Source organism: Molothrus aeneus, unplaced genomic scaffold (genome assembly GCF_037042795.1).
Source record: "Molothrus aeneus isolate 106 unplaced genomic scaffold, BPBGC_Maene_1.0 scaffold_30, whole genome shotgun sequence".
NCBI classification, from domain to species: Eukaryota; Metazoa; Chordata; class Aves; order Passeriformes; family Icteridae; genus Molothrus; species Molothrus aeneus.
Genome location: NW_027098964.1, coordinates 1,122,722 through 1,140,210, shown reverse-complemented (window position 1 = coordinate 1,140,210; position 17,489 = coordinate 1,122,722). Strand labels below are relative to the sequence as shown.

At 50.1% G+C, this 17,489-nt stretch overlaps 3 protein-coding genes across 4 annotated transcripts in view; 2 read left to right on the top strand and 1 right to left on the bottom strand.

Annotated features, from left to right (window-relative positions):
* Window positions 1–271, bottom strand: part of LOC136570327 (coiled-coil domain-containing protein 9-like) — a 4,634-nt gene extending 4,363 nt beyond the window's left edge. The window contains exon 1 of the mRNA XM_066570829.1: window positions 207–271. Within this exon, the coding sequence (XP_066426926.1) occupies window positions 207–271 (65 nt within the window). The remainder of the gene's footprint in view (window positions 1–206) is intronic.
* A 1,032-nt stretch (window positions 272–1,303) lies between these two features.
* On the top strand, window positions 1,304–8,151 carry LOC136570231 (HLA class II histocompatibility antigen, DM alpha chain). 2 transcript variants are annotated; one of them, XM_066570739.1, is made up of 5 exons: window positions 1,304–1,369; window positions 3,224–3,520; window positions 6,108–6,395; window positions 7,116–7,241; window positions 8,065–8,151. In XM_066570739.1, the coding sequence occupies exons 1-5, from the start codon at window positions 1,309–1,311 to the stop codon at window positions 8,067–8,069; spliced, it is 777 nt and encodes a 258-aa protein (XP_066426836.1). In that variant the 5' UTR covers window positions 1,304–1,308; the 3' UTR covers window positions 8,070–8,151. The 2 variants fall into 2 exon arrangements, with proteins under 2 accessions (XP_066426836.1, XP_066426835.1); XM_066570738.1 differs by lacking the exons at window positions 7,116–7,241; window positions 8,065–8,151 and having other exon boundaries at window positions 5,208–6,168.
* Window positions 8,152–9,443: 1,292 nt separating this feature from the next.
* Window positions 9,444–17,354, top strand: LOC136570225 (HLA class II histocompatibility antigen, DM beta chain-like). Its single transcript, XM_066570730.1, has 7 exons — window positions 9,444–9,540; window positions 10,729–11,016; window positions 13,348–13,659; window positions 14,506–14,613; window positions 15,949–15,981; window positions 16,658–16,690; window positions 16,779–17,354. Exons 1-7 carry the CDS (start codon window positions 9,492–9,494, stop codon window positions 16,787–16,789), a joined length of 834 nt encoding a protein of 277 aa, XP_066426827.1. The 5' UTR covers window positions 9,444–9,491; the 3' UTR covers window positions 16,790–17,354.
* Window positions 17,355–17,489: the final 135 nt, after the last annotated feature.

Here is a 17,489-nt window from a genome sequence, read left to right as displayed (position 1 = left end):
GGGGGGGGCAGGGCGAGGCCGCCCCCCCCCCGGCACTCACCTGAGGCGCCCCCGCTTCGCGCCGCGACCCCCGGGCTCGGCCCCGCTTCATCCGCCCCCCTCTCCTCTCCCTTCAAATCCTCCCGCCCCAAAAAACCCCGGGTTTGGGGCAAAAAAGGTAAAAAAAACCATCCCGGGGCAGAAAAGGGAGCCACGAGCTACGTCACCCGCGCGCTGATTGGCTGGAGGCAGTCACGTGGCTCACCCGCGGCTCCCACGGGTCCCCATTCATGGCCCCCCCCCCTCCCCCCCTCCCCCGGCGTGGCGGGAAAGGCTCCGCGGGGTCCTAGCGCCGCGCGCATGCGCTGCAGCGTGGGGTTCGTGGGCGGGGCAACCCACGGAGCTCCGTTGGGGGGTGCGGGGGCAGGGTCCCAAAAATTCCTGGGGGGGTCCCCAAAAATTCTTGGGGTGTCCCCACGGGGGTCTGTGACACTCCTGGGGGGGTCAGGAGGGGTTGGGGGGGCACCCACGAGTGTCCGCGATGGGGTGGGGGGGGCACCCACGGGGGGATTTGGGGTCCCAAAAATTCCTGGGGTGTCCCCACGCGGGTCCGCGACATCCCTGGGGGGGTGGGACGAGGGTGAGGGGGCACCCACGGAGGTCCCCGAAAATTCTTGGAGTGTCCCCACGGGGGTCCGTGATATTTCAGGGCTTGGTCAGGATGGGTGGGGGGCACCCACGGGGGTCCCCAAAATTCCTGGGGTGTCCCCACGGTGGTCCGCGACATCTCTGGGGGAGTGAGGTGAGGCTTGGGGGCACCCACGAGGGTCCATGATGGGGTGGGGGGCACCCACGGGTGTCCCCAAAATTCCTGGGATGTCCTCACGGGGATCCGCGACATTCCTGGGGGGCGGGGGGGGGGTCAGGACGGGTGGGGGGGCACTCACGGGGCTCCCCAAAATTTCTGTGACCCGCCCCCGATGACGTCATGCTCCCCACGCGTGTCCCCCTAATTAACTCCACGCCGCTCATTAACGCCCGTGACGTCACTTATGGCACCCCTCTAATTTAGGGGGTCACGGCGGGGGTGTCCCCAACCCCACGTGACCCTTGGGGGGGGTCTCGGGGTCCCCCTTTTTCCCCCCTTTTCCCCACCCCCACTCGCGTCCCCCGCGCTCTGTCACCGGCCCCGCGCCGCTCCCGGGGCTCCCCTGCCCGGCAACCGCTGACGTCACGGGCGCGGAGCGCTGCCATTGGCTGGCGCGGGGTTGGGCCCCGCGGGTGGGCTCGGCGTGGGGACTTTGGGGACAGTGGGGACGCGGAGGGGCCATGGGTGTCCTCGGGGCGCTGCTCGGGGGGGTTTTGGTGGCCGTGGCCGTCGCTGAGCCCGGTAGGAGGTGGGGGGAGGGAGGGGGGAGGGGACGCTCGGCGTGGTCTCACTTTGGTTGTTTGTCCGCTAACTTTGCTGTTTGTCCTCTCCCTTTGCTGTTTGTCCTCTCTCTGTCGCCTCCCTCCGTCCTTTCGCTGTCACCTGTGCCCTCCGTGTCCCTTCCTGTCCCTTCGGGGTCCCCCTGTCCCTCTTCCCTTCCTCATCCTCCCTGGCCCCTCCCTCTCCCTCCCTGTCCCCTCCCTGTCCCCGTTCCCTCTCCCTTTCCCCTGTCCCACTCTCTGTCGCCTCCCTCTCCCTCCCTGTCCCCTCCCTCTGCCCTCTCTCTTCCCCATTTCCCTCTCCCCATTTCCCGCTCCCCATTTCCCCTCTCCCTTGTCCCTCCTCATTTTCCTCTCCCCATTTCCCATCCCCATTTCCCATCCCCATTTCCCTCTCCCCTCCCTCCTCCCCTTCCTCATTTCCCTTTCCCCATCCCCATTTCCCCTCTCCCCATTTCCCTTTCCCCATTCCCATCTCCCCATTCCCCTCTCCCCATTTCCCATCTCCCCATTTCCCCCTCCTCATTTCCATTTCCCCATCCCCATTCCCATCTCCCCATTTCCCCTCTCCCCATTCTCCTCTCTCCATTTCCCTTTCCCCATTCCCCATCCCCATTTCCCATTCCCCATTCCCCTCTCCCCATTTCCCATCCCCATTTCCCTTTCCCCATTCCCCTCTCCCTTGTCCCTCCTCATTTCCCTTCTCCCCCCTCCCCATCTCCCCATTCCCTTCTCCCCATTCTGCTCTCCCTTGTCCCTCCTCATTTTCCTCTCCCCATTTCCCCATCCCCATTCCGCTCTCCCTTGTCCCTCACATTCCCCCTCCCCATTTCCCCTCTCCCTTGTCCCTCCTCATTTCCCATCCCCATTTCCCATCCCCATTTCCCATCCCCATTTCCCTCTCCCCTCCCTCCTCCCCTTCCCCATTTCCCTCTCCCCATTTCCCCTCCCCATTTCTCCCCCTCCCCATTTCCCCTCTCCCATTCCCATTCTCTCCCCATTTCCCCTCTCCCCATTTCCCATCTCCCCATTCCCCATTCCCCATTTCCCCTCTCCCCATTTCCCCTCTCCCCATTTCCCATCTCCCCCTCCCCATTCCCCCTCCCCATTCCCCATCCCCATTTCCATTCTCTCCCCATTTCCCATTTCCCCCTCCCCATTTCCCCTCTCCCCATTCCCCTCTCCCCATTTCCCCTCTCCCATTCCCATTCTCTCCCCATTTCCCCTCTCCCCATTCCCCCTCCCCATTCCCCATCCCCATTTCCATTCTCTCCCCATTTCCCATTCCCCTCTCCCCATTTCCCCTCTCCCCATTCCCCTCTCCCCATTTCCCCTCTCCCCATTCCCCTCTCCCCATTTCCCCTCTCCCATTCCCATTCTCTCCCCATTTCCCCTCTCCCCATTCCCCATCCCCATTCCCCTCTCCCATTCCCCTCTCCCCCTCCCCATTTCCCCTCTCCTGTTCCCATTCTCTCCCCATTTCCCCTCTCCCCATTTCCCCTCTCCCCATTTCCCCTTTCCCCATTCCCCCTCCCCATTTCCCCTCTCCCATTCCCCTTTCCCCATTCCCCATCCCCATTTCCCTCTCCCCATTTCCCCTTTCCCCATTCCCCATCCCCATTTCCCCTCTCCCATTCCCCTCTCCCCCTCCCCATTTCGCCTCTCCCATTCCCATTCTCTCCCCATTTCCCCTCTCCACATTTCCCCTCTCCCCATTCCCCTCTCCCATTCCCCTCTCCCATTCCCATTTCCCCTCTCCCATTCCCATTCTCTCCCAATTTCCCCTCTCCCAATTCCCCATTTCTCCCCTCCCCAGCCCCTTCCCCTTCCCCTTCCTCTCCTCCTCCTCCTCCTCCTCCTCCTCACCTCCTGGCCGAGGTCCTCTCGTGCCAGCCGGACGCTCCCTCCCTGTCCCTCTCGGTCACCCTGGACGGCCGCGCCCTCTCCTGGTTCCACTTCCCGGGCTCCCGATGGATCCCCGAGACCCCGGAGCTGCCGCCCTGGCCCGAGGGGCTGGAGACCCCCGGGGAGCTCCTCCCGGAGACCCAAATGTGCCGAGAAATCCTGGGAATTCTGGGCAAACAGCTCGGCGGGCTGCTGCCACAGGCCAGGGGTAGGTGGGGAAAAATTGGGAGAAATTTGGGGGAAAATTGGGGAAAAATTGGGGGAAAATTTGGGGGAAAATTGGGGAAAATTTAGGGAAAATTGGGGAAAATTGGGGGAAAAATTGGGGAAAATTTGGGGGAAATTTGGGGAAAATTTAGGGAAAATTGGGGAAAATTGGGGGAAAAATTGGGGAAAATTTGGGGGGAAATTGGGGAAATTTGGGGAAAAATTGGGGAAAATTTGGGGGGAAATTGGGGAAATTTGGGGAAAAATTGGGGAAAATTTGGGGGGGAAAATTTGGAGAAAATTTGGGGAAAAAATGGGGAAAATTTGGGGAAAATGGGGGAAATTGGGGAAAATTTGGGGGAAATTTAGGGGAAAAATTGGGGAAAATTTGGGGGGAAATTGGGGAAATTTGGGGGGAAAATTGGGGAAAATTTGGGGGGAAAAGGGGTGGAAAATGTGGGGAAAATTTGGGAGAAATTAGGGATGAAAGGGTGAGAAATCTGGGGAAAAATGGGGATGAAAGGGTGGGGGAAATTGGGGGATAAAAGGGGTGGAAAATGTGGGGAAAAAATTGGGATGAAAGGGTGGAAAATGCAGGGAAATTTGGGAGAAATTTGGGAATGAAAGGGTCAAAAACGTGGAAAAAATTTGGGATGAAAGGATCAAAAATGTGGGAAAAATTGGGGATGAAAGGGTCAAAAACGTGGGAAATTTTGGGGGAAAAGGGTGGGAAATGTGGAAAAGATTGGGGATGAAAGGATGGAAACCACCAATAATTCCCATTCCCATTTTTTGCCTTTTTCCTATTTTCCCAGTCCTGTTTTTCCCTTTTTTTTCCCAATTTTTCCCATTTTTCCCCCAATAATCCCGGTGGTCTTGTTGTTCCTGGTGGAGAACATCTCCCATCCCATTTCCTCCATTCCAAATCCCATTTTTCCCATTCCAAATCCCATTTTTCCCACTATTTTTCCCATATTTCCCATTTTTAACCCATAATTTCCATTTTTTTACCAATTTTCCCATTTTTCCCCCAGGAATCCCGGTGGTCTCGTTGCTCCTGGTGCCACCACCCTGGTGCTCCTGCTGGAGAACATCTTCCATCCCATTTCCTCCATTATTTTTCCCATATTTCCCATTATTTCTCCCATAATTTCCATTTTTAACCAATTTTTCCCAATTTTTCCCATTTTCCCCCAATAATCCCAGTGGTCTCGTTGTTCCTGGTGCCACCACCCTGGTGTTCCTGGTGGAGAACATCTCCCATCCCATTTCCTCCATTATTTCTCCCATAATTTCCATTTTTAACCCATAATTTCCATTTTTAACCCATTTTTCCCCCTTTTCCCCCAATAATCCCGGTGGTCTCGTTGCTCCTGGTGCCACCACCCTGGTGTTCCTGGTGGAGAACATCTCCCATCCCATTTCCTCCATTATTTCTCCCATATTTCCCAATTTTTTAACCCATAATTTCCATTTTTTAACCCATAATTTCCATTTTTAACCCATTTTTCCCGCTTTTCCCCCCCAGGAATCCCAGTGGTCTTGGTGTTCCTGGTCCTGGTGCAGAACATCTCCCATCCCATTGCCTCCATTATTTCTCCCATATTTCCCAATTTTTTAACCCATAATTTCCATTTTTTAACCCATAATTTCCATTTTTTTCCCAATTTTCCCGTTTTTTCCCCCAGGAATCCCGGTGGTCTCGGTGTTCCCGGCGCGTCCCCCGTCCCCAGGCGATGCCACCACCGCCCTGGTGCGCCTGGTGCAGAACATCTCCCATCCCATTGCCTCCATTATTTTTCCCATATTTCCCATTATTTCTCCCATAATTTCCATTTTTAACCATTTTTTTCGCATTTTTCCCGTTTTTCCCCCAGTAATCCCAGTGGTCTCGGTCTTCCTGGTGCTCCTGGTGGAGAACATCTCCCATCCCATTGCCTCCATTCCCAATCCCATTTTTCCCATTCCCAATCCCATTTTTCTCACAATTTCTCCCATAATTTCCATTTTTAACCCATAATTTCCATTTTTAGCCAATTTTTCCCATTTTCCCCCCAGGAATCCTGGTGGTCTCGTTGCTCCTGGTGCCACCACCCTGGTGCTCCTGGTGCAGAACATCTCCCATCCCATTTCCTCCATTCCCAATCCCATTTTCCCCATTATTTCTCCCATATTTCCCATTTTTTAACCCATAATTTCCATTTTTTTCCCAATTTTTCCCGTTTTCCCCCCAGGAATCCCGGTGGTCTCATTGTTCCTGGTGGAGAACATCTCCCATCCCATTTCCTCCATTCCCAATCCCATTTTCCCCATTATTTCTCCCATATTTCCCATTTTTTGACCCATAATTTCCATTTTTTAACCCATAATTTCCATTTTTTTCCCAATTTTCCCGTTTTTCCCCCCAGGAATCCCAGTGGTCTTGGTGTTCCTGGTCCTGGTGCAGAACATCTCCCATCCCATTTCCTCCATTCCCAATCCCATTTTCCCCATTATTTCTCCCATATTTCCCATTTTTTGACCCATAATTTCCATTTTTTAACCCATAATTTCCCTTTTTTTCCCAATTTTCCCGTTTTTCCCCCCAGGAATCCCGGTGGTCTCGGTGTTCCCGGCGCGTCCCCCGTCCCCAGGCGATGCCACCACCGCCCTGGTGTGCCTGGTGCAGAACATCTTCCCTCCCTCCCTGGCCGTCTCCTGGACGGTGGCCGGGGCCGGGGTCACCCGCGGGGTCACTTTGGGTCCCTTTGTCCCCAACCCCGACCTGACCTTTGGCCGAATTTCCCGAATTTCCGTCACCCCCCGGCCCGGGGACGTCGTCGCCTGCGTGGTCACCTTGGGCAAGGACAACGCCACCACCGTGGTGGCCTACTGGGGTGAGGGGCTTTGGGGCGATTTGGGGCTTTTTGGGGAGTTTTGGGGATTTTTGGGGATTTTTTGGGATTTTTTTTTTTTGAGAATTTTTGGGGGGGTTTTGGGAGATTTTTTGGGATTTTTTTGAGATTTTTTTAAGGACTTTTGGGGATTTTGGGAGATTTCTTGGGGGGATTTTTGGGGATTTTTTTAGGATTTTTTTTGGATTTTGGGGGATTTTGGGGGGATTTTTTGAGAATTTTTAAAGGATTTTTGAGGGATATTTTTGTGGATTTTTGGGGATTTTTTAAGGATTTTGGGGGGATTTTAGGAGATTTTTTAAATTTTTTTTAGGATTTTTTGGGGCATTTTTGAGATTTTTTTTAGGATTTTTGGGGATTTTTTGGGCATTTTTTTCATGATTTTTCATTATTTTTTGGGGATTTTTGGGGGATTTTTTGGGGATATTTGGGGATTTTGGGGGGATTTCTGGGCGATTTTGGGGTTGATTTTTTGTGTCATTTTGGGGGATTTTGTGGTTAATTTTTGGGGCATTCTGGGTGGATTTTTGGGGGTGTTTTTGTGTGAATTTTGGGATATTTTGGGTGGATTTTTGGGGGTATTTTTGTGTGAATTTTGGGATATTTTGTGTGGATTTTTGGGGGTATTTTTGTGTGAATTTGGGGATATTTTGGGGATATTTTGGGTGGATTTTGGGGGTGACCTCGTGTCCGTGTCCGCAGTGGCTCCGGACACGGCGCTGGACGAGCAGCTGGACATGGCCCTGGCCGGAGCCGCGCTGGCCTTGGGGCTGGTCCTGGCCTTGCTGGGCCTGGGCCTGGCCCTGCTGGCCCGCAGGGACCCACACGGTACGAGATAGGCCTGGCCTAAACATGGGCCTAAACCTGGGCCTAAACCTGGGCCTAAACCTGGGCCTGGGCCTGGGCCTGGCCTTGCTGGCCCGCAGGGACCCACACGGTACAAGATAGGCCTGGCCTAAACCTGGGCCTAAACCTGGGCCTGGGCCTGGCCCTGCTGGCCCACAGGGACCCACACAGTATGAGACAGGCCTGGCCTAAACCTGGGCCTAAACCTGGGCCCGGGCCTGGGCCTGGGCCTGGGCCTGGCCCTGCTGGCCCGCAGGGACCCACACAGTATGAGACAGGCCTGGCCTAAACCTGGGCCTAAGCCTAGGCCCGAGCCTGGTCCCATTCCTGGTCCCAGTCCTGGGCCTGGGTCTGGGCCTGGGCCTGGGCCTGGGCCTGATCCTGTCCCAATCCCAGTCCTAATTCTGATCCCAGTCCTGGTTCTGGTCCTGGTCCTGACCCTAATCCCAGTCCCAGCACTAATCCCAGTCTCAGTCCCAATCCCAGTCCCAATCCTGGTCTAAACCCCAGTCCTGGTCCCGGCCTAGTCCTGGTCCAGATCCCAGTCCTGGTCCCGATCCTAATCCCAGTCCCAACCCCAGTCCCAGTCCCAATCCTGGCCCAAATCCCAGTTCCAGCCCTAAACCCAGCCCCAATCTCACTCCCAGCCCCAATCCTAATCCCATCCCTAATCTCAGCCCCAATCCCAGTCTCAGCCCTAATCCCAGCCCTAATCCCAACCCTAACTCCAGTCCCAATCCTGGTCCCAATTCTGATCCCAATCCCAGTCCCAGCCCTAATCCCAGTTTTGTGTTTCTGTTCACAGGCTGAGCTCATCCCTGTGGGAATCGGGAATTTGGGAGTTTGGGAGTTAAACTCGGCCTTTCCTCAATAAATCCAGGCTTTTGCAGAGTCCGTGTTCTTGTTTGTCACAGTCCTGGCTTTAGTCCTGGCTTTAGTCCTGGCTTTAGTCCTGATCCTGATCCCAATCCTTGAACCCTGATCCCAGTCCAAGTCCCCATCCAGGTTCTGGTCCTGGTTTTAGTCCTGATCTTGATCCTGATCCTGGTTTTACTCCTGATCCTGGTCCTGGTTTTAGTCCTGATCCCAGTTCTGATCTGATCTGATCCTGACCCTGATCCAAGTTCCCGTCCAGGTTCTGGTCCTGGTTTTAGTCCTGATCCTGATCCTGGTCCTGGTTTTAGTCCTGATCCTGGTCCTGGTTTTAGTCCTGATCCTTGTCCCGATCCTGGTTCTGGTCCTGGTTTTAGTCCTGATCCTGGTGCCAATCCCAGCTCTGATCCTGGTCCTGTCCTGGTTCCAGTCCGGGTTTTAGTCCTGATCCTGGTTCCAATCCCAGTTCTGATCCTGATCCAGGTCCTGGTTTTAGTTCTGATCCTGGTCCCGGTTTTTATCCCATTCCCGGTCCGGGTTTTATCCCAGTCCTGGTCCTGGTCTCAGTCCCAGCTCCTGGGGTGGCTCCCAGTCCCTCCCAGTTTGTCCCAGTTTGTCCCAGTCCCTCCCAATTCACTCCCAGTTTGTCCCAATCCCTCCCAGTTCCCTCCCAATTCACTCCCAGTGCTCCCAGTTCCCTCCCAGTTCCCTCCCAGTTTGTCCCAGTCCCTCCCAGTCCCTCCCAGTCCCTCCCAGTCCCTCCCAGTCCCTCCCAATTCACTCCCAGTTTGTCCCAGTCCCTCCCAGTCCCTCCCAATTCACTCCCAGTTTGTCCCAGTCCCTCCCAGTTCCCTCCCAATTCACTCCCAGTGCTCCCAGTTCCCTCCCAGTTCCCTCCCAGTTTGTCCCAGTCCCTCCCAGTCCCTCCCAGTCCATCCCAGTTCCTCCCAATTCACTCCCAGTTTGTCCCAGTCCCTCCCAGTTCCCTCCCAGTTTGTCCCAGTCCCTCCCAATCCATTCCCAGTCCCTCCCAATTCACTCCCAGCGCTCCCAGTTCCCTCCCAGTCCCTCCCAGTCCCTCCCATTCCCTCCCAGTTTGTCCCAGTCCCTCCCAGTCCACCCCAGCTCGCTCCAAGTCCCTCTCGCGTCCTCTCCCGGCCCAGCCCTACCCGGCAACAAATGACGCGCGCCCTCCCCGCGCTCCCATTGGCTGCCCCAAAATGCTCCCAAATGTCCCCAAAAACACCTCCCAGTTCGTCCCAGTCCCTCCAAGTCCCTCCCAGTTGGTCCCAGTTGGTCCCAGTTGGTCCCAGTTCGTCCCAGTTCGTCCCAGTCCGTCCCAGTTCGTCCCAGTTCGCGATGCTGCCGCTGCCGCTGCTGCTGGCGGCGCTCGGCGCTCCCGGAGCGGGTGAGGAGCGCGGATTTGGGGGAAAAAAGCGGGAAATTTGGGGAAATTTGGGAAAAAGGGAAGTTGGGAGTGAGGGGGGGTCAAGGGGGGATCCGCCCTATAAAGTTTGGGGGGAGGGGCGCGGATTTGGGGGTGAAAAATTGGGATTTTGGGGAAGTTTGGGAAGGGCGGCGCCTTGTGGGAAGCGGATTTGGAGGGGGGAAAAAAAGGGAAAATTTGGGGAAATTTGGGGGAAATTTGAGGAAATTTGGAAAAAGGGGAAGTTAAAAATGACGGGGGAGTCGGGGGGGTCCGCCCTAAAAAATCTGGGGGGAGGGGCGCGGATTTTGGGGTGAAAAATTGGGAATTTGGGAAAGTTTTGGAGTGAGGGACTTTGCCCGGTGGGGTTTTGGCGGGAAAAAAATTGGGGAAAATTTGGGGAAATTTGGGAAAAGGGGAAGTTGGGGATGAGGGGGGCTCGGGGGGGATCCGCCCTAAAAAATGGGGGGGAGGGGCGCGGATTTTGGGGTGAAAAATCGGGAATTTGGTGAGTTTGGGGAGGGCAAAAAAAATCCTAAAAAAAACCAAAAAAAATCACAAAAAATCCTCCAAAAATCCCAAAAGACCAAAAAAAACCCAAAAAAACCCGAAAAAAAATCCCAGAAAAAAATCTTTAAAAACCCACAAAAAAATCTCAATAAAATCCAAATAACTCCAAAAAATCTCAAAAAAACTCCTGAAAAATCCCCCAAAAATTCCCAAAGACCACCAAAAAATCAAAAAAATCCTTTAAAAATCCCCCCAAAAATCACAAAAAATCACCAAAAAGTCCCCTAAAAAAATCCAAAATAATCCTGAAAAAATCCCAGAAAAAAACCCAGAAAAAATCCCATAAAATCCCCCCAAAAAAATCCACAAAAATCCCAGAAAAAATCCCATAAAATCCCAAAAAAATCCACAAAAAATCCCGGAAAAAATCCCATAAAATAAAAAAAAAATCCACAAAAAATCCTAGAAAAAATCCCATAAAATAAAAAAAAAATCCACAAAAAATCCCAGAAAAATCCCATAAAATCCCCAAAAATCCCAGAAAAAAATCCTAAAAAAAACCCCAAACCCCCCTCCAGGAACGCGCCGAAAAGCCACAAAAACTGCGCCAAAAATGTACAAAAACCGCCCCCAAAATCCCATTTTTTTGGTCCCTTTTAGCCCCGTTTGTGCTGCAGGTGGCCTCGTGGTGCTCGCTGGCCACCGATGGCTCCTTGCTGGCCACCAACGGCTCCCAGGAGGTGCTGGTGGCCCTGTCCAAGATGCCCCTGGTGTGCGGGGACCTTCGGGGACCCCGCGCCGGCCCCTGCCAGGAGGGGGGACCCTTGGGGACACTCGGGGAGGCGCTGGCGCAGGCGCTGGACGGGGACAGCAGGTGGGGACAGCGGCTGCGCCAGCGCCGGCGGCTCTGCCAGGAGCTGCCCAGGAGGGTGTGGCCGCCACTGAGAGGTGAGGGGACACTGGGGACATCGGGGACATTGGGGGCGTTGGGGGCGTTGGGGACATTGGGGGTGTTGGGTATATTGGGGACATCGGGGACATTGGGGGCGTTGGGGGCGTTGGGGGTGTTGGGTGTATTGGGGACATTGGGGACATCAGGGACATTGGGGACATTGGGGGTGTTGGGGGCGTTGGGGACATTGGGGGCATTGGGGACATTGGGGATGTTGAGGGTGTTTGGGACATTGGGGACATTGAGGGGATTGGGGATGTTGGGGACATTGAGGGTGTTGGGGACATTGGGGACATTGAGGGGATTGGGGATGTTGGGGACATTGAGGGGATTGGGGACATTGGGGGTGTTGGGGGTGTTGGGGACATTGAGGGGATTGGGGACATTGGAGACGCTGGGGACATCTGAGAACCTTGAGAACTTTGGGGACATTGAGTACATTGGGGACATTGGGGACATCGGGGTCTTTAGGGACAGTGAGGACATTAGGGACATTGGGGACTTTTGGGGACATTGGAGATATTGGACACATTGGGCACATTCGGAGCGTTTGGGACATTGGGGGTTTTGGGGACATTTGGGACATTGGAGATGCTGGGGACATCTGGAAACCTTGAGAACATTGGGGACACTGAGAACATTTGGGATGTTGAGGACATTGGGGACATTGGGGACACTGAGAACCTTTTGGGGACATTTGGGACATTGAGGACATTGGGGATTTTTGGGGACATTTGGGAGATAATTTGGCGCCATTTTGGGACCATTTCAGGGCCAGTTTGGGACCATTTTGGGAACACTTTTGGGGACACATTTTGAGACCATTTAGGGACACATTTGGGCCCACATTTGAGGCCATCTTAGGACCATTTCTGGCCCATTTTGGAGCCCATTGGCGGCCATTTTGAGGAGGACATTTGGTGACACCTCAGGACATTGACAGCCATTTTTAGCCTGTTTTTCACCATTTTGAGCCCATTTTGAGCCTGTTTTTCACCATTTTGAGCCCATTTTTCACCATTTTGGGGCACACTTGGGCCCACTGGTGGCCATTTTGGGGCACATTGGCGGCCATTTTGATGACACTGGCGGCCATTTTGGAGCCCATTGGCGGCCATTTTGAGGAAGACATTTGGTGACCCCCTCAGGACATTGGCGGCCATTTTGAGCCCGTTTTTCACCATTTTGGGGCCCATTTGGGCCCACTGGCGGCCATTTTGAGGCACATTGGCAGCCATTTTGATTACACTGGCGGCCATTTTGGAGCCCATTGGCGGCCATTTTGAGGAGGACATTTGGTGAACCCTCAGGACATGGGCGGCCATTTTGAGCCTTTTTTCACCATTTAGGAGCCATTTTCCACCATTTTTCACCATTTTGGGCCATTTTCCACCATTTTGAGCCCATTTTCCACCATTTTGGGGCCCATTTGGGCCCACTGGCGGCCATTTTGAGGCACATTGGCGGCCATTTTGGTGACATTGGTGGCCATTTTGGAGCCCATTGGCGGCCATTTTGAGGAGGACATTTGGTGACCCCTCAAGACGTTGGCAGCCATTTTGAGCCCGTTTTTCGCCATTTGGGGCCATTTTGAGCCTATTTTTCACCATTTTGGGGCCATTTTGTGCCCATTTTCCGTCATTTTGGGGCACATTTGGGCCAACTGGCGGCCATTTTGGGGCCCACTGACAGCCATTTTGATGACACTGGCGGCCATTTTGGAGAGGACATTTGGTGACCCCTCAGGACATTGGCGGCCATTTTGAGCCTGTTTTTCACCATTTTTAGCCCATTTTTCACCATTTTGGGCAACATTTGGGCCCACTGGCGGCCATTTTGAGGCACATTGGCGGCCATTTTGGTGACATTGCCGGCCATTTTGGACCCCATTGGCGGCCATTTTGAGGAAGACATTTGGTGACCCCCTCAGGACATTGGTGGCCATTTTGAGCCCATTTTTCACCATTTTGGGGCCATTTTGAGCATATTTCACCCTTTTGGGGACACTTTTGGGGACACATTTGTGGCCATTTTGGGGCCCATTTTGGGGTGCATTTGGGCCCACTGGCAGCCATTTTGGGGCCCACTGGCGGCCATTTTGATGACACTGGCGGCTATTTTGGAGCCCATTGGCGGCCATTTTGAGGAGGACATTTGGTGACCCCTCAGGACATTGGCAGCCATTTTTAGCCTGTTTTTCACCATTTTGGGGCCATTTTGAGCCCATTTTTCACCATTTTGAGCCCATTTTTCACCATTTTGGGGCACATTTGGGGACACAAAGCCACCTCCACAATGTCCCTTTGTGTCCCCAAATGTCCCCCCAGCGCCGCCACAGCTGCAGATCGTCCCCGAGCGCTCGGGCCCCGCGCTGGCCCTGGTCTGTCACGCCTGGGGCTTCTCCCCCGCCGAGATCACCCTGAAGTGGCTCCGCAACGGGGACATCGTCGGTGACACCTCTGGGGACATCGTCGGTGACGCCGTCGGGGAGGCTTCGGAAGAAACCCGGGCGCTGCCGGTGGGGGACGGAACCTTCCGGGCACAGGTGACGATCCAGGTGCCACCGGGGGCATCCGGGGACACTTTCGAGTGCCTGGCGCTGCACCCCAGCCTGCAGGAGCCCCTCAGGGTCACGTGGGGTGAGGACATTTTGGGAGCTTTTGGGGTAATTTTGGGGGATTTGGGGGTTTTAGGGAATTTTTGGGGATTTTTTAAAAATTTTTTTTAGAATTTTTGGGGAATTTTTTGAGGGTTTATTTCGATTTTTTTTTAAATTTTGTGTGTGTTTTTTACAATTTATTTTCAATTTTTTGAGGATTTTTGGGTTTGTTTTCTGGGAGTGTTTAGGATTTTCTTTAGTTTTGAGTTTTTGGGTTTTTTGGGAATTTTTTGAGGGTTTATGTAGATTTTATTTTCATTTTGGGTGCATTTTTACAATTATTTGAGGATCTTTTGGTTTTATTCTGGGTTTTTTTTAGGTTTCTTTTTAATTTTGGGATTTTGGAGGTTTTGGGGATTTTTAGGGGAATTTTTTTGGAATTTTTCTAGGGTTAATTTCAATTTTAAAAAAATTTCGGTGGGTTTCTTTTCATTTTGGGTGGATTTTTTTAAATTTCTGGGTGGATTTCTTGGAATTTTCGGTTGGATTTCTTTGAATTTTGGGTGGATTTTTTAAAATTTCTGGGTGGATTTCTTGGAATTTTCGGTTGGATTTCTTTGAATTTTGGGTGGATTTTTTGAATTATTGGGGGAAATTTTTTAAAATTTATGGGGGTGATTTTGTTTTTTAATTTTTAATTTGGGTGGATTTCTTTGAACTTTGGGGGAATTAAACAAATTTTGGAGCTTTTTCCTTTAATCTTGGGTGGATTTTTGGAAGATTTTGGATGGATTTTTTTTTTTTTTCAATTTTATGGGGATTTTTTTTTTTTTTTAAATTTTTGGGGGTGAATTTTTAATTTTTTTAACAATTTTCGTCCCCGCAGCTCCAGGATTGTCCCCAAGGTTGTCCCTCATGGTGGCGCTGGCGGTGCTGGCGCTGCTCCTGGGGCTCCTCCTCTTCACCTTCGGCCTCTGCCGCTACCTCAGGACAGGTGACAATGGGGGGACACCGAGCTGCCTCTTTAATGTCACTTTTTTGTCACTTTTATGTCACTTTTTGTCACTTTTATGTCACTTTTTGTCACTTTTATGTCATTTTTTGTCACTTTTATGCTTTTTTTGTTGCTTTTTTGTCACTTATTTGTTGCTTTTCGGTCCCTGCTTTTTCACTTTTTGTCACTTTTATGTCACTTTTATGTCATTTTATGTCATTTTATGTCATTTTTATCACTTTTATGCTGGTTTTGGTCATTTTTTGTCACTTTTATGTCATTTTATGTCATTTTATGTCATTTTTATCACTTTTATCCTGGTTTTGGTCATTTTTTTGTTAATTTTTGTCACTTTTTGTCACTTTTATGTCACTTTTATCTCTTTTTATGCTGGTTTTGGCATTTTTTGTCAATTTTTCTCACTTTATGTCACTTTTATGTCATTTTTTGTCACTTTTATGCTGTTTTTTGTTGCTTTTATGCTGTTTTTTGTTGCTTTTTTGTCAATTTTTGTCACTTTTTTGTCACTTTTCTGTCCCTGCTTTTTCACTTTCTGTCACTTTTATGTCAATTTTATGTCACTTTTTGTCACTTTTATGTCACTTTTATGTCATTTTTATGCTGGTTTTGGTCATTTTTTTTGTCAATTCTTGTCACTTTTGTCACTTTTATGTAATTTTTATCACTTTTATGCAGGTTTTAGTATTTTTTTGTCACTTTTATCACTTTTATGCTGGTTTTGGTCATTTTTTTCTCACTTTTATGTCACTTTTATGTCATTTTATGTCATTTTTATCACTTTTATGCTGGTTTTGGTCATTTTCTTTGTCAATTTTTGTCACTTTTTGTCCCTTTGATGTCATTTTTATCACTTTTATGCTTTTTATTCTTGCTTTTTGTCGCTTTTTTGTCACTTTTTTGTCCCATTTTGTCATTTTTTCCTTTTCTGTCCCTTGTTTGTCCCTTTTATGCTTTTTTTGCCCATTTTTGTCACTTTTGGTCACTTTCATGCTGTTTTTTTCATGCTTTTTTGTTGCTTTTTGTCCTTTTTAGACTTTTTTTTGTCACTTTTATGCTATTTTTTGCCAATTTTTTCCCTTTTTTGCTACTTTTGGTCATTTTTTGTCACTTTCATGCTGTTTTTCCTTGCTTTTTGTTCCTTTATTGTCACTTTTTGTCACTTTGTTGTCCCTTTCCTGTCACTTTTTGTTGCTTTTATGTCATTTTTTTTTGCCACTTTTTGTCACTTTTAAGCTCATTTTTCTTGCATTTTGTTGCTTTTTGTCCTCTTTTCTCTCATTTTAATCTCATTTTTACCCCATTTTGTCCCTCCAGGTTACACCCCCCTCTCCGGTGGCAGCCACACAGGTGAGAGACCCAATGTCACTTTTTGGTCATTTTTGGTCACTTTTTCTCCTTTTTTTGTCCTTTTCCCCTCTTTTTCTGTCCCTTCTTCCTCATTTTTCTCCCTTTTTTCTCCCTTTTTTGTCTTTTTTTTTTTGTCTTTTTTTCCCCTTTTCCCATCCCTTCTTCTTCATTTTTGGTCACTTTTGTCCCTTTTTTGTCACTTTTCCCACCTTTTTTTCTCCTTTTTTGGTCATTTTTTTCCTTTTTCCCCAATTTTCTGTCCATTCTTCTTCATTTTCATTGCTTTTTCTCCCTTTTCTAACAATTTTTGTCACTTTTCTGTCATTTTCTGTCCCTTTTTGCAATTTTTTGTCCATTTTCCTCTCCTTTTCCCCCCTTTCTGGTCCCTTTTGTTGCTTTTTGTCCTTTTTTCTCCTTTTCCAACACTTTTTTCTCCTTTTTTTCACTGTTTGTCCCTTTTTTATCATTTTGGTCACTTTTTATCCATTTTTGTCCCTTTTTATCACCTTTTTGCTCATTTTTCTCCCTTTTCCCCCCTTTCTGTTGCTTTTTTACCCCTTTTTTCTCCTTTTTTCACTTTCCCTCCCTTTCTGCCACTTTTCTCTCCCTTTTTTTGTCTATTTTTACCTCATTTTTTCCCATTTTTTCCCATTTTTGCCCCATTTTTTCCCTGCAGGTTACGCCCCCCTCCCCGGTGACACCTACGCAGGTGAGGGACCCCCAAAATCACCTTTGGCACCTTCTTTGTCCCTTTTTTCCTCTTTTTTCCCCCATTTTTTGTCACTTTCCCTTCCCAGGCAGCATCTGAGGACCCTCCCACGACGGTGACGGCGACGGGGGCCTGAAAATGCAGAAAATCACCCCAAAAATCCACCCCAAAATCCCCAAATATCCCCTTAAAAATCCACCCCAAAATCCCTCCAAAAATCCCATTTTAAAACCCTAAAAAAATCGCCCAAATTCCCCTTAAATCCCATAAAAAACCAAAAAAAATCCCACATAAATCCCTCCTAAAACCCCCCAAAATCCCCCAAATCCCGCCCAAAAATCCACCCCAAAATTCCATTAAAAATTAAAAAAAAATCCCAAAAAACCCCCTCAAAATCCCCACCAAAATGTCCCCCAAATCCACCCCAAAATCCCCTCAAAATCCCCCAAAAATCCCAATAAAAACCCCCAAAATTCCCCCAAAATCCATCCCAAAAAATCCCCTTTAAATCCCATTAAAAACCCCAAAAAACTCCAAAAATTCCCCTTAAAATTCCGCAAAATCCCTCCCCAAATTCCCCCTAAAATTCCCATTAAAACCCAAAAATCTCCCCAAAAAAACCCCAAAATTTCCAATTTTGAAAAATAAAAGTGATGAAAATTTTGGGGGTTTTGGGGTTTTCTGTGGAATTTCTTAGAGATTTTTGGGGGGGCATTTTTGGGAATTTTTAGAAGGATTTTTTTGGGGTTGGAGGGGGAAATTTGGGATTTTTTGAGGATTATTTTGAGATTTTTTTGGG

Excerpts from the sequence above, each read along its gene's own strand:
- LOC136570231 (XM_066570739.1), top strand. The coding sequence starts at position 1,309 with ATGGGTGTCCTCGGGGCGCTGCTCGGGGGGGTTTTGGTGGCCGTGGCC. Across the intron at positions 3,521-6,107 it reads GCTGCTGCCACAGGCCAGGG|GAATCCCGGTGGTCTCGGTG; the intron begins GTAGGTGGGGAA and ends TTTTCCCCCCAG. Across the intron at positions 6,396-7,115 it reads CACCGTGGTGGCCTACTGGG|TGGCTCCGGACACGGCGCTG; the intron begins GTGAGGGGCTTT and ends CCGTGTCCGCAG.
- LOC136570225 (XM_066570730.1), top strand. The coding sequence starts at position 9,492 with ATGCTGCCGCTGCCGCTGCTGCTGGCGGCGCTCGGCGCTCCCGGAGCG. Across the intron at positions 9,541-10,728 it reads GCTCGGCGCTCCCGGAGCGG|CCCCGTTTGTGCTGCAGGTG; the intron begins GTGAGGAGCGCG and ends GGTCCCTTTTAG. Across the intron at positions 13,660-14,505 it reads GCCCCTCAGGGTCACGTGGG|CTCCAGGATTGTCCCCAAGG; the intron begins GTGAGGACATTT and ends TCGTCCCCGCAG.